This window comes from Polyodon spathula, chromosome 13, assembly GCF_017654505.1.
Source record: "Polyodon spathula isolate WHYD16114869_AA chromosome 13, ASM1765450v1, whole genome shotgun sequence".
Classification (NCBI taxonomy): Eukaryota; Metazoa; Chordata; class Actinopteri; order Acipenseriformes; family Polyodontidae; genus Polyodon; species Polyodon spathula.
Window position 1 is genome coordinate 2695495 of NC_054546.1, and position 16290 is coordinate 2711784.

Genomic DNA, 16290 nt, shown 5'->3' on the forward strand with positions numbered 1-16290 from the left:
TGCTAATAGCCCCCTCAGATAATAACCAGAGAGAAACATATCTGTATTTCCACTGACACATTACAGCAATAAAAAAACAGTAATTACAAACTAACTGTCATAATAAGAGTTCATACTTTCCTCAGACCCTTTAATTACAATATATATTTTGTTTAAAACATCTACCCTAAAGGTGCGATAGTAGAGATTCTTCAACCATGTGAAGTCAACCGATTCAACTGCTGAATACCGTACTGTCATTAGGGTATTATTGCAGCTTTCAATTAAACACATGAAACTCATGTAACTGCTGATTAACTGAAGCTGAGCCACACCATGCTGGCTCTTGCACTGCATTTTGTGCTGCTGTCACTACACACTGCCGTTATTTTCTAAATGTATTGCTTGTTTAGAAGCAGTGATGGGTTTAATACGGCCTGCGACATTTGGCAGGCAGGCAGCCACCTAAGTGTTAAGAAAACTCACTCTTTCGGGGGGTTGAGGTCATCGGGCCGGGTCTCGAAGAATTGCAGCACGTACTCGCTCTGGGAGACAAGGGATGGGAGCCGCACCAGTGACTGTGAAACAAGACGAAGCAAAAGACTGAGGAAATGGAGGATGCAATGCAACAAGCAGGCATGGTGTAGGAACTGCTCAACCCTGAGCACTTTAACAACAAGAATTAGGAGAGGAATACAAATAATGCAGAAGATAATTAAACATGGCCCTTGAAAATAAATTTACATTTCAGCCTTTTTTCTGCTCTCTGTTCAATCATATTTATCTTGCACGAGGACGTGTCATTAACAATGAAAGGACTTCCCTCTTCATAGGAAAGGGGGGTCGATCAAGAACAACCTCAAGAAAGGGAAGACAGAGCCTGATACGAGGTCAACAAGAGGAAAACAGATGGTGGAAGATAGCACAGGAGCACACGTTCAGTAATCACTCTTGCATTAAGTAAATATGCACTTTCGTTCTACAAAACTATCCGAAAGCAAGGCATCTAAAAAGAGATTGATCTACCCTAGTGTAGTACTAGGTAACATGCTTTAAAATGAAAATACATGCTTGCTACAGCATGTGTTTCTCTCAAAACTGCACTTTTGAGACCTATAAAAGGAATGCAAGTGTCCGGCAGATAAGATTGAATAGTCATGTGATGAAAGTCTGTGCATTGTCTGCCTGACAGCAGCTACAGTGCAGACAGCAGACTTCCAGGTCACAAGGTCACATTCAAGATGGCATGTTCCTCTAGGCAGGATGTACAGACTGAGTGATATTTGCTCTCTTACCCTACAGTATTCATCAATCGGCTTCAGCCTCTTTATGGCAACATCTCTGACATGGCTCCGCCGGAACAGAATTTTACCTGCCAGGAAAAGAAAACGACACTCAGGGGCCTGTCAGACACAGCATGGGATGAAGACCCCAGACATTGAGACAGGGAAAACCTGCAGGTTCTGCACATGTGTTTAACCCATGTGCAGAACCCAGTCACCATGCCTATTATATACATTGCAAATCAGTCACTGAATGTGCTGAATGAATTATCAGCCATGCTTTTAAGAATTTGTTTTTGTAACTTATCTAACAGGGTTTGTTCTTTTTCTTATTTCTAGTTGTAGTAACAGTCTTCAAAAGGGTTTGAAAATGTTTGCTTTTATATGTATACTAGATATTTTTATATTCTAGCTGCCCTTACTGCACACCACATTCATACAAACTATTATGGCAATGAAGAATGGAGAAGCACATGCAGGAAATTATTAAATTTGCCAGTGTAAGCATAGTGCTAATCTTGCTAATATATTAAAAGTGTTTATTGTTGAAAATGAATTATTCCCCTTTTATCTACAACATGTTTTGTAGTGGAAATTTTAAACCATCCTTTTAAGTAATAAGTGTAATATTAACATAATATTTGTTTTGCCATTAACAAACCAATGTGTATACATTACACTGAAACATAAGCCCACGTTTAGAAGTCAGTGGTACAGCAAACAGAGCAGGTAACTGCATAGAGGATCTGCTGCCAAAATGGTATCTGCTCAAACCATCATACAGGCACCACTAAAGATAAGCAGCTTTTTCCTTCACCAAAACACCACTTCAAACAGTATAAAAAGCAGAAACTTGCCTTATTAAACCTGGCATAACTAACTTTTATACAGACAGGAATTAATTATGTAGAAATAATTTACTCAGGATGATAATGTAGGCTTGTACTTGCAGTTCTGTGTACACACAGCTGAAATGTGCAGGCAGGTGTATTTTTTCTATCTGCCACTAGGTGACACTAAAGTGTTCTCTGAGGTCTCCATTCCTGTGCTGAATGGAAAAAAGGAGGGCAATGTAAAGAATGCCGTACAGTGCATTACTGTTTTTACATATGGGCAGGGTAGACTAAGAATGCTGCAACACACTGACCTCACCCCCTATTACAACAGCTCAGCCCTCATTAGACGAGGTGATCAGTGTTACAGCGAAAAAACATTTCCAGACATGGGTGTGCGGATAGATCCTGTTTAATCATGAAGTGAACACATGGTCTTCCACACCCTCTATAAACACACGTAATGTACAGTATGCATACTTCTCTACCTGTCAGTTTCTAACAATCTGGAGCTATTAGAGGGAGTTTCCAATCCAAGTATACTTACATGTGAGGCTATTGATAACTAATCAAATATTCATTAGCTCTTGATTGTGATGCAGCACAGTCCATACACCTTGCTTACCTCACAGGGGCGAGGCATTGCTTACAGCTGTTTTTGTTACTGTATTAAAAACTGAACTCATGCAAGGCTGCTTGGAAAGTAAACATTTTCAGCAGTGAATTTCCTCAGAGTGTGTGTTTGTTCTGAGCTCTTGTGATTGCAGATCACCCCAGATGAACAGTGCATAGATTTAAATGAGATGCCTGCATGTTTATCCTGAGAGACAGCTAGCACACTAATGCTGCTGTTTTCTCATGCTTGTACTCAGGGGGTTATTTGCAAGCACACAGATATCAGATCATATCATTAAGGAAGAGGGTTAGCATTTCTGTTTCTAGATCTATTGTGCTGATCTTTATTTGCCATAGCTTCCACATATGCTTCAAGTTCTCATCGGCTTTTTGATTTTGTGCCTTATTGCTGGTGTCGGTAGCTGCATGCCAATCTTTGCCTAGACATGTTTTAACATAATCTTCAGATGTGAACAATACCAGTGGTGTGCTGACTAATCTAATGAACAGCAGTTTTGGTTTTTTTTTTTGGTTGTTTTCTGGTGTTTCATCATTTGTGTTGTGAAAAACATTAGTCATTTTTTTACTCACTGATATCGCATTCTAAAAAATATTGTACAGAACAATTTTGTCACTCAATTCATGGAACAGGAAACCTTTTTTATTGTGCATGTTATGTACATAGAGTTCTGTTTTGCAACTATATATATATATATATATATATATATATATATATATATATATATATATATATATATATATATATATATATATATATATATATATATATATATATATATATATATATATGGTTCATCATTTGTGAACTGTATCTGGGATCTGCTGTGTTCGTCATCTGGGATCCGCTGTGATCCAACACAAATGAACCCCTGCCTATTTTATGCATGTTATATACCATTGTTTACCATGGTCTTCCTTGTTAATAGCATGCTTTACTATGCTTTCACTATGCTGTATTACACTTTCCTATGCTTTTACTGTGGTCACTGCTGTAGTTCGCTTTGTCACGTCGGCTACAGGAGATTGTCAGCCAAGTTGCTATCTGGGAACTGATAAGGAGGTTAAAGGAAAAACATGGAAGGAATGTCAGGTCTGATCCTGTTTGCATGGGAGCGTTTTTATTTATTTTCCTCAATTTAAAGAGGGAGGAAGTTTTTATCCCTACAAGTCCCTAAAGTGCCAGCTTATTAAGGCCGGGCATTAGTCTAGAGACGGGATTCACTACAGAGAACAGTTTCAAACACATCCAGCTTTTTGTTTATTTTATCAAATAATTATCCAGGAAAAGGCAAATGAGAGCAATTTCTTGAGTGCTGAAAAGAGTACTTATAAAAGCAATAGAATCTGTGGTGTCCCTTATCCCTTTCAAATACAGATCTAAATGTATTTCACAATGGAAAACATATGGAATAACTAAAGGCGAAGAATTTTACAATGCATGATGAAAATAGAGACTGTACATAAGATCGAACTGCTGAACTTTGATTAGTACTAATCTTGGACTATCTCACCTAAAATAACATTAAGAAGTCCAAGATGACAACAGGCTGTGTGGTGTGGACACCTGTTGTATCAACCAAGGCTTTTAAAATAAATAAATAAATTCTCCCTCTCATTAGTATAGCACTGATCACAGAGGATCTATTTGTTTTTGCTTCCCCTTCCCCAACACTATACATTAATTTCATTGGTTACATTGATAGTTTTGTTTTAAATCCTTGGTTACTGCACCTTTAAGGGAGTTCAATCAAGAACCCAAACCCCTTGGTAATTGAATACCAATTAAATAAATGCTATATGAAAGGTCACAGGGCTTGACCAGAACACTGGCAGGCACTATATGTGCATGAAGCCACGGTTGCTGCTACTATACCTTGCTGTTCCCAGCACATTTCATTTTTAGCGCAGCGATGGTTTGAGGAATTCCAAGTCAGGAAAGGGTGTGCAACCCTGAAAACTGCATACAAAAGGTTGTGGCTGTAAACAAATGAGGTGCCCTAAAAATAGTTCTATTGATAACCGGTTTGGGAGTCATGTGAGGAGTGAGTGCTGGGGGTTGAGTGAGTGCCTTCGGAAGCACAGAGAATACTCTTCCCAAGCAGCAACAAACACGCCCTCTGGCTGTAGGCTGTGTTAGACGGGGAATGATCTGTGTTTATGCAGACTGAGGCTGGAGTGAAGAGCCAGAGAGAGTCAGTGTCTACGATGCTAGATAATGACGAGAGTCATAAGGGAACAGCTGTAGTTAAAGTGCAGTAAAAACAGCCAAGCTCCAGCAGGGTTCAAGTACAGCAAGTGCAGTGTGGCAGCTCTGTACGTTTAAAATCACTACAGAGCAAACATTCTAATTGCAGTTTATTACTCTGTCTGTATTATGCTGTTGGTAACAACTGACTACACTTTCAGTGCAAGGAGTTTGCAATAGGAACGTATCAGCAATGATTCAACTTATATCAATAAACAAAGTGCTGTATTATATATATATATATATATATATATATATATATATATATATATATATATATATATATATATATATATTTGGTAAGTGTGCACACAGCATATGATACATATGCTCAAATTCAATCACACATTCAGTGACCTTCAGTGGGCACATATGGCTCCTGTCAAACACTGTCAAACAACCACTGAACCCAAGGTGCTTATTTCTGGTGTTGACGCACAGGTAGACTATTTCTAAAGATCCGTAATAACCCTTACTGAATCACAGCCTGTATTTAGACAGATTATAAAGTTGAAGACAGATATCATGGTGCATCTAGGAGACAGTCTTCTATTCACGCAAGGTGACCCACCCTAATGACAAGGCCAATCCAAACCCTACTGCACTGGCACTGTATCTGAGCCTGAGCTGTAGCTCAAACAAGCAAAGACTGCAACTGCAAATTACAAAGGGAAGGCTATCACATGATGTATATGGCAGCCTAACCTTCAGGTCAAAACATCTCTGTTTGTGGTAGAATTGCCCTTATTTCTTACATTATGCATCATTGTTATACTTCTTAATCACTGGGTACAAACAAACATTTGTGATAGATCAGAGGTTTCCATTTTCAGAAGCTCTGAGCTACTTTGTAACCTAGAGGAGCGTACTTCAAAATGTATTGGACAGAATACGAAGATAACTTTAACCTCCACAGATAGAGGCATTCTGTAGTACTCTGACATTTCAAAAGCATTACTGTAGTTTTAATTTGTTTTGCCCATTTATCTGCCCTCTGCAGGTTTCCAGCACACTCTTTGAGAGCTTGTAAGACAGTGACTAAGAAAAGCATACTCAAATATTACAGGAATACTATCCGAGTTTCTTTCATTTTGATAAGGGGAGTCGGTGACTGAAGAAACTCACCTGGCAGAAAAGGAATAATACGCTGCTTAGGGTCCTTCTGACCTCCCTCAATCGGAAACTTATCCAGGATCTGCATCTGTGGTAGAGAGAAAAGCAAACTGGATACATGATGGTAGATAAAAGGTGCTGTGGGATTGTCACTGATGCTTCTGACTTTCCTGGATCTGAGCCCATGGCTTTATTAGCCTGAACATTGCATCTTACTGAATCTCTGTATCTAACCGGGGAACTTCAAATCCCAACAGCCCTAAGGAAATCTGCATGAAGCAGACAGCAGATATTCTCAAATGCACATAGCACACTTGCAAGAGTTTAATCATGATGAAACAAACCTCTTTTAACCCACAATTCAAGACAGCTGAAGTACAAACGAGAAAAAGACAACCAATAATTACTCCATAAACAAGAGAACAGTGGTGTGTACTTTTAACATATATTTCCAGGGTATTTTCCCACTCAAAAACAGACATGGGCTGGTGTTGACCGTCCAGTAAAACACTCTGAAACAAGAATGCAGATGCCATTGTAAAGGCTTGCATTATAATGATTGCACAAGTGAACCAGAAAGGTGGTCATAATTTGTTTTTGCAATGCTGTGCAAAACACATGACAACACCATTGAGAAACTAATGAAGTATAATTGCTGTCTTTCGAAGCTATACAGTCTCTACACAATGAGAATGGCATGTGGAAGACTCAAATGCATGATGGCCTTGTATGAGGATGCCTTTTTTCCCCATATAAAGCAATGGAGAACATTTTCAATGAGATATATTTATTATGTGTCCAAAACCATTTTTTTTTTTGTCTTGCATGAAAGGGTTAATAAAAAAGACAAATTAAAGTGACAATGGAAGCTGAACTTTTCAAATTTCAATTAGTTTTTGCTTCAGTTCATTTTTCTGTAACAGCTTTACATCTTTTTAAAGTCAAATAAAAATACATTCTTACTATTGGAATTTAACATATGCATTGGATAGAGCAAGAGGGAGTACCACATCACACCCCTTCTATCAACTAAACTCAAATAATGAGCAACATTAATAATCAAAAATAACAAATCACACCCACTCTGCGTGACACTGAACTAATGACCCCTCCTACCTAAACAGTTTTGTCTTTACTTGAACTATCCTAAAAATCATTTGGACAGGCCAGAGAAAATAAACTTCAATGGCAGCATCCTCTGTTTAAACACAAGTTCAGCACTTTACTCCAGATGTGGTCTCCGGACTCAAAACTGCTGAAGAAGGCACCAGTGGCCAGAACATCTGGAAGTGAGAGTGGGGGAGCTCCAGTAACCACAGCAGGCTGGGGAACCAGGTGAAAAAACAGTGTGTGCAGCCTGTCCTGTCTGGGTCACAGTGCTCTACGTCTAACTTTGTGCTAGAGGCGAGCTTCTGGGGTCCTCATCTGAGGTCCTGTCTTTTTTACTACTAGCATTGTTACTAAAGATATGAGTGCACAAAACCCCTACCAGGATCACCACAAGGCCAAAACCTCAACACCTCAGCCTTTGAAAAAGCCAAGTTAGGGGCTCCTAAGTGGTTCATCTGGTAAAGGCACTCCACATGGAGTGCAGGCTGCACCCTATAGCCTGGAGATCACAGGTTCACATCCAGGTCACTGCTGATCTTGACTGAGGGTTCCTAGGGGTCAGCACACAGTTGGCTGAACACAGCCCAGGTAGGAAGTGTTTAGGTCAGCAGGGCAATTCACAGTTCACCCCACACCAGCAACCCCTGTGACTGATAGGGTGCCTGTGGGTCTGCAATGGAGCCATTCAGATCTGTATTGTCCTCCAGCACTACAGGTCTGGTGGCTTCACTGTTGGATCCAGGGGGAGTTGCAGCAGTGAACCAGGATAAAAATAATAAATGAGCATTCCAAATTGGGGAGAAAACTGGGGTAAAAACCATTGGCAATGATTTAAAAAAAAGCCAAGTTAAAATGGGTATTTTTATTAAAAGGAACACAGTCTGATTTTTGAGGTCCATTCAATAAACTAACATCCAATTTGGACATGAAAGCTATTTATCTTGCAAAGCATACTGCTAACCGTAAATATGGCAGAATAACTCATACCCTCTTTCCATTCTTACAATAACATATTATAAAATAAAATTGTGCTGTAATTAAATTGTGTCTAATACTCTAAAGCGACATTAAACCACACATTGTCTGTGAATAGAGAAGAACAAAATATTCCACTTGTCTCAATAAGATTTAGAAAATACAAAATTGTAATTGAGACTGTTTTATTATCGCTGTTACTGGTGTGAAAATACATGTTTAACAATCTCTGATAGTCGTATTTGGTTCTGAGTTCCCAGCTGGCAGCCTTCCCTTTACAGTTGAGACAGATTCCTGGCACGCTGGGCGTATTCTCATTCATGAGTGATAAGGTAATGTGCACTGGCCGGCCCAGACAGCACTCCACACAACAGGTGCGCAGCCAGGGTCCATCGCCAATGAGCAGGTGGGAGTCCTGAACACATCTCCACACATTTCACTGCGGTTTCTCGGATTTCTCAGAGTTTTAGAGACAGCAGTAAGTCACTGAGGTTACTAGATTCATACATTATAAAATAATTGGGTTTTGGCTCTGTAATGGCTCAAGAACTATCATCCTTTCAGTTGAACATTATTCAATCAAAACATGTTGAGTTCATGTTGAGTTTCCCAAAAACAATGATTTGTATTTCTAACATGAGGTATTATATGTTCTACTTAAAGATTACCAGCCATCATTTTTTTACTAGTTTATAATTACAGACAAAATACAAATCCCAAGCAGTAAACCGTAAGCAGAATTTTTTCAGAAAGTTTTACAAAAGTGAATTGCAGCGCTTTGTTTTTTTCCTGCACTACTTCAAAACTTTTTGATAGTAAAACAATTGCAATATAAATGGGACATGTAATGGTAGTGTAACATTTCATTTGACATAAGAAGATTAAGAGGAGGATTGAGACATCTAGAATGTGACGGCATTCATGAGCAGTTTTAACCTCTACATTCCAACTTTCTGACACTTTCCTGGCTATTAATAATTCCACATCAAATTAAACCTATTATAACCATAGACTGCGTTGCCAGGCACCCTTGACTATTGACTAGTCTGTTTAAGGAATTAGTGTGCTGACACTAACTCCAATGAAGAAAATGAGAACAAGGATGAAAATGAGCTTTCAGAACACTGAGCACAGCAAAAAAGAGAGGGGAGTGGACTGTTCTGGGCTCATTCCCTGGTCACTATTCTCTGAGCTCAGTAACAGCTGCAGTAATGTAGTCATGTCTGTCCACAGTCAGACATCCAGAGCTATTCCCCAGAAACAGCAGCCGCCAAATTAGCCTTAAGAGCTAAAGGCATAGCAGGCTAATCCACAGGCATTACTTGAGGCAGAGCTGGGTATCATTTATTAACTCTCACACCCCTAGAGAATCTCAGTGTGGAACTGTGGACTTTTCTGCGCTGGGGAAACCAACATTGCGCAGAATACATGCTCAGTAAGTGAAAGGGTATACAAAGTTCAATACCCCAACCCCATTCCCCCAACCCCCCCCAAACACTCACAGACACAAACTAACAATAAATTCATATTGTTACTAATTTTAAAAATGTTGAACCATGCACATTTTAAAATGAAAAGACTTGGCTTGGGTAAAAGAGTATGTAGGTCAAGCATCGCACACATACTCCTAATGAAACCCATTTCTACAATTAGCAGGCTCTTGGTAAATATTTCCATATTTTCCATTTGCTGTTCCACAGAAAGCTCGGAGCAGGTGTTCAACCACAAGCCCACACTGCTCAAGTACTGGTTATTATTAAAAACCCTGGAATGCCTTTTGCATGTGTTTGGTCCTATTAGTGGTGGGTGGGGATGGGAGGGGCATTGTGGTTTATAAGGGTCAACTTCGTTTAACTTTCAAATGAAATTCTGCTTTCCATTATAGAAGCACGCACATACCCAATTCTGGCCAATCTGAAAGACCCTTCAATGAGCTATAGATAAGGTACAAATTACTATTACTGTAAAATATTGCAGAGTTTACATGTATGTTACATTTACAGTATCATTATCTATTTTAGCACCAATTAACTTAACAGAAAGACTACCCTAGGATAACATATTAAATAGTTTCAGTGTTTTTACAGAAAAATAAATATAAATGGATGTAGATATACTGTACCTGTAGTAGACCAGATTAGTTTACTGGTCTGTTGTTCTGAATGGGGTTAACTCCCCTATAATACTAGAGCACTCTGCAGAGGTAGTATACACAAAATGTACACAAGGTGCCTATTATATGTGCATTTAAGGTCTCTAAATCCTTTCTGATTGTAAATGTACTCAGCCAATAACTCTTTCTTCATAAAGACTACAAACACCATTAATTAAACTTCGGGATCTGCAATAAATTTAATACAATGTCCATTTGGCACATTTTGCTTAAGACCTCACCGATTGGCTGTGACTGACAAGTTGCCAAGAATGTGTATAAGCCAGCACAGCTGTTAATAGACGTGCTATCCAAATCCTAGTCTTGAGCCTGATAACTAAATAAGTGTGGGAGTCATAGAAACAAAAAAAAAACACATGAAAAGGTGAAACAGGAGTTTTGTGGGAGAGAATGTTTAACAAGTACCCTGGGGGTTTATTTATGTTTTGGGCAGTATCGTTTACTCTCTACCCTATCAGAAGTGAACCTTTCTGTCTGTCTTACATCTTGGATGGTGTTTCAACACCTACAGAGCCCACCACAGTGTTTTTTCTTAACTGTGACGAACATCCACTTCTCTGGCTGGACAAGGAAGGGAAGAAGACAGCAAAGAGCGTTTTCACCCCCCCACCCCACCCCCCCACCCCACCCCACCCCACCCCACCCCACCCCCCAAAGAAGAACCACAGAGGTTCAGAGGCCTTGTCCCTGGAAACAGAAATACAAGATGACCAGAATGAATTACTCATACAAAGCAGATGCTTCGCTGTGAAAAACCTGGACTTGTGTCACACACTGATAGCAAATGCTTTAGTCAGGCTTTGCAGTGCAATTCAGACCTAGCAATAATGTAACGCAGGTGTGGGGGAATAGAAGACGATTTTGTGTCCAATTGTAAGTAAGGCTGAATTGCATATTGCTGTATCCAGCCCTGCCCATAATGCTATTCTTTAGTGGATCTGCACACATGGCTATTGGAGACCCACAGCTGGGAGACTCCCTGCCCTTGCAGCAAATAGGAAAGGGATTCAAGAAAGCTGTGTGTTTAGATGCACTCAATGATTTCTATGCATGCCTCTTTTTGATATATTGTGCAGATACAGTCTGTGCTGCAATTCTTTATTTAAAAAAAATGAAATAAAAAACCCTAATACTCTGACCTAATTCAAAGCAAGGGAAGGGTTGATGAATGTAAATACAGCAGACACCTCTTGATGAGGAGAGCAATGAGCTGTGACCCTAAATGAAAACGGCTTGACTCAACAACAACAATAATGGAACAATAATACGTCACAGAGCTGGAGAGGAAATATTTTACAGGCCATATGTCTTCTGCTAACAGAGTTAGTGATTATCGAAACAAACACACTCCATTTGCTCAGCATCAAATTTTTTTAAAGGCATATTTAGTTCATAAAAAGGTGTTTTACAAAGTGCGGACGTCCCCACAACGTCGTTTTTTCAGGAGTTACTATCTTTGTGGGGACATTTTCTCAAATTTTGTCCCCACATTGATAGTAATAACAGATACCTAATACACACACAGGTTATGGAGAGAGCCACATCAATTCTTTTGTATGTATGAATGTATTTTGGGTCAATACTTGCAAAACAATGATTAATCCGAAAAAAAAAAAAAAAATGTTATAAATCCTTTTGGAAATAATTAAACATCCTGGTTATTAATTTGTAATTTTTACAGTTTATTTATTTATTTATTTTAACTTGGTAAGCCCTACTCTATGATACTAACTTTGATGTGATTTTGATTATTATTAAAAAAAAAAAAAAAAAAAAGTGAACCATTGCACACTAATTGGTGAATGTTGGGAAAATATAGATTTTTAGGCCATACTTTTCCCAAACAAAAGAAAACAAACAGTTTAGCTAACATGCAAACTAAATTAAAAAGGAAACGAGGAAATCTACTTTCAAACTTGAACACACTGCAATCAATGTTGTTTGTGTTTGAACTCTCGTGCATGATCACCTACCTTGCTTTGATCAGCCATATGATTCAATCTCTTCCTCTGGCTTTACTGACAGACTCACACTGCCTGTTACGACCTGATCATCCATGAGGGAGTCTAATACCCGGTGATGCGTAACAAACTGGCTACTCTCAACATCAGACAAAATATATCTATTGGGATTCTCCTGAATGCATGTAGACAGGGAGTATTTTAATCACGTAATCAGATACAAGTCATTTACGGCTGTCTGTACTCAGTAATAGGGTTTAGTCAATCCCATCACTCTGAGGTTTTTAGGCTCATGTTACTGTATAAACACTGGATAGGAAAGAAATGCTGAGTTTTTAAAAACACGCTGCAGTTACTGTCTCTTTTTTTTCTCCTCCTGGCAAATGCTACCAGAAGGAAGCAATGTTTACTTGTGAAACACAATGGGAGCACATGGTTTCATCGCTGGCTTCGCAGGGACTGGGAAATGAAAGCTTTCAAACAACACACACCAGCTCCAAGGCCAGCAGCAGGGCTAGCCCTCCGGATGCTTCTTGCTTTACGGTGTTAAAATGGCACAGCGAGGTTATCTGCCACGCGTGTGCCGAGGCCAGAGCTGTGTTTCCATGTCTACAGGCTTTTTCTCGACTGCTGGCACTGTGCATCTTGACAGCTCTGAGGGTCACAGGTGATTGTGAAACAAAAATAAAAACAAGGGTCCTGGGCTAGATTGCTTCACATTCCGCAGCGGGAACGAAAGGGAACGACCACAAAACTGCAACGAGTGGGTCATACACAATGACTAGGGAGACTTGAACTGGAGGCTGGACCGCTGTGTTTCACACATGCGTTGCCTTTGATTAAGACACAAACATGAAATGGTCAAAACTGTATTATACTTTAGCTTTGTCTTTCTTTAAACTATATTTAAAAAAACTCTGTACACCACAGTATGCTATGAGCTTTTTTTCAAAAGAAAACTGTATTTTTACCTATAGGTTGTTTACAGGTGTTTATTTCCTCATAGCCTCATGTTTGCATTTTCAAATCACACTCATCTCCTAGAATCCACCGCCCAGCACCTTTTACTTGAGCAAGGTCATGAGTTACTCTTCAGTACGACTGAGTAGCCCCTCCCCAGTCCATGTCTTCATTGTCCCCACCTGGAAGTAGCTGGGGTCTGCAATCCCTCAATCACAGAAAGTTAATGTCTGAGTCACCGTTGTTTTTAATACCAACACATCCATGCTAGGGATGTGAAGAAAACCATGGTAACTAACGCAGCATTTTTTTTTTTGATCACTGAACTACTATTTTTAACGTCAGCAGTACTCCTGTGCAAGCCTTGATTCTAAGTTGTTTTTGTAAATACCTGTATTTTGAAATATTGCCTCCCCCAAGTTATTTATAGAAGCTCCTGCCGATAGTAAAATCTTACAGCACCAGTCTCTTTGTGCAGGCAGTGGATAAACCTGCAATTGTTAGCCATTGGTTAGAAAGGGAAAACATTGGGAATTTTGTCAGTATATTCTCAAAAGAGATGACCCACCCACTCCAGCCATGTACTGTTCCAATAAAATAAGCTTTTATCATCCCCTAGCCAAGGTTGAGGGTATAAAGCATGTCTGCCAAACGGTGAACAAAACTAAGAGATTGTGTTCAGAAACAAGTGAGGGATTGTGTTTGAAGTGTGGGAGTGCAAGTCCAGCTTGCACTCCTGGCATAAACAGTGAGATATGAATAGCCTGTTATACTCCCAGTGAGCAATGGTACAGTTTTAAAGGTACAGTCCTTTAAAGCAGTTGAAAGCAGAAGGCTTATATAGATGCATAAAGTGCTACTAAAGCAGGCACATCACCCACTCTCATCTAAAATGACAAGTTTATAAAGTCTATTTGAATCAGATTTTATCACCCAGTAGGAAGGCTTGTCAGTTTCCTTTGAAGATAGTATTCTGATGTATAAGAGTATAAAGTGCTCCTGGTAGAAAAAATGTGCTGTTGTGCAACTGTTTTGTATTGTTGTGTGGTTTTAGCATTGTTATTATCAGTACATTTAATAATCTTAGTCTTAAAGTTAAAAACTGGATTTTAGACTCAAACTATATGGACTACTTCTTGAAGAAAACCATTTGTATTATACAAAACCATATTAATTATATATATATATATATATATATATATATATATATATATATATATATATATATATATATATATATATATATATATATATATATATATGTATGTATGTATGTATGTATGTATGTATGTATGTATGTATGTATATATATATATATATATATATATATATATATATATATATATATATATATATATATATATATATATATTTTTTTTTTTTTTTTTTTTTTTTTTTTTTTGAATAATCCAAATGCAAGATCAGCCTGGCTATGGTTTGTGCTCAGCTCAAACGGGACCAGCTTGTGAAGTGAATAAGAAGGTAAAGGAAATAAGTCACTGGAGGAAATGTTTGAAGTGGAGCTCAGCTTGTATTAAAACATCACTTTATTTGTGCTAGACGTATGCTGCTGTCACCACAATTGACTAATAGGCAGTGCTGTTTGGCAATAACTAACCAGCAGTGGTTAGGGAGCACAGGACCCCACTATGCTACAGTATATACACTGCTCAGTTCAGAACAGCGGTCTCCAACGTTTTCCTACATTAGCGACTCCCAGCTGTTGATATTCAATAGATTCTAGTCAATTCCTATTTATCTAAATCCCAGCATCTCCATGAATATTATTTGCTCAGAAGGGAATGTATTCAGGTTTGAATCCTGGTCCTGGATAGAAGTTAATCAGCTGCAGTTTTAAGCTCAATTTCCCAAGTAATGCATTTTCGTTTTTTCATATTTGTTATTCAGAAATGTTCAAACAATCCTTGATCTGGAGTCATAAAATAAAGGGGCAAAATAGAGTTAATAAACTGTGACCATTCATCTCTCAGTAGGATGGAACAAGCTGATAGTTTGAGATGTGTTAACATGTAATATTTGCTGACAACCTAACATTAGCAGGAAATACATGTTAAAATACAGCTTCTAGCTCCAGACTAACTTCCTCTTATTATTGACAAAATGTATAAATCTAAGTTGTTTTTGTTTGTGGTTTATTGAGGTGAAATTGAGTTTATTCTGTGTGGCTGCAAGCACTCTACCTGGCAACAAGAGACACATAACAACCACATGTGATGTCAGTACAAAGAAGGGCTCGCTCTGAGAGCATTGAGCTAATTCAGAGGTTGTCTGCTGGGGAGCTGTCTTGCTCCTCTTGCTCCCAGATGGGGGCGAGAATCATGAATTCTTTCTTATACATCTGTATTTGCTGTCTGTTCTAATACACTTCATTGAATTGGTTATGTTGGAGACCTTCCCTACATTATGAATGGGTAAGTGAGACTGAACCTATTAAGCTGACCTGAAGGGGCAATCCCTGGTAAGTACAGCTGGTCTATATACCTACAATATAAATTATAATATAGTTATAGTACCATTATACAGCAATTACAGAGCCATCCAAAGAAGCTCCTAGTCAACGTTCTTCCATAATCTGCCCTACAAGAGTCCTTGACAGCCAAGGGGTAATAATGCTCATTATTTGCAAACTGCATGTGATTGTTTTGAAAGAAAACCAAACTTAAAGGAATTTCATTTGATATAAAAATTCCTTCACAGGATGGTAACTTTATCCAGAAGCCCCCCACCCTTGTCATAAAAAATAAGAATCTTCCATACATCCTCAAACCATTTTCCACATTCCAACACTGAACACAGAAAGCGTATGGATGCTTTTCTCAAACAAGACTGCCTGTAAAGCATATTATTATGACTGAGAAGACAAAGAGACTGGAGGGGTTGACGTGGCAATATAATGTAAGGAAATATTTCAATATTACTTGTATGTACTTTGTTCTGTTTGGAGCTTGGGTGTACCAGACAAAAAAAAAGTGTGACAGTTTGTTGGTGTTTTGAGGGCAGC

At 38.7% G+C, this 16290-nt stretch overlaps 1 protein-coding gene across 3 annotated transcripts in view; it reads right to left on the reverse strand.

Annotated features, from left to right (window-relative positions):
• The window catches only part of LOC121325539 (SH3 and PX domain-containing protein 2A-like), a 64527-nt gene extending 58350 nt beyond the window's left edge, over positions 1–6177 (reverse strand). For 2 of the 3 annotated variants that reach the window (XM_041268178.1, XM_041268177.1), the window contains exons 1-3: positions 6102–6177; positions 1275–1351; positions 466–557 (exon numbers count right to left, since the gene is read on the reverse strand). In XM_041268178.1, coding sequence (XP_041124112.1) covers positions 466–557; positions 1275–1351; positions 6102–6177 — 245 coding nt within the window. The remainder of the gene's footprint in view (positions 1–465; positions 558–1274; positions 1352–6101) is intronic. The other variant, XM_041268182.1, reaches the window with a different exon arrangement.
• Between the last annotated feature and the right edge of the window lie 10113 nt (positions 6178–16290).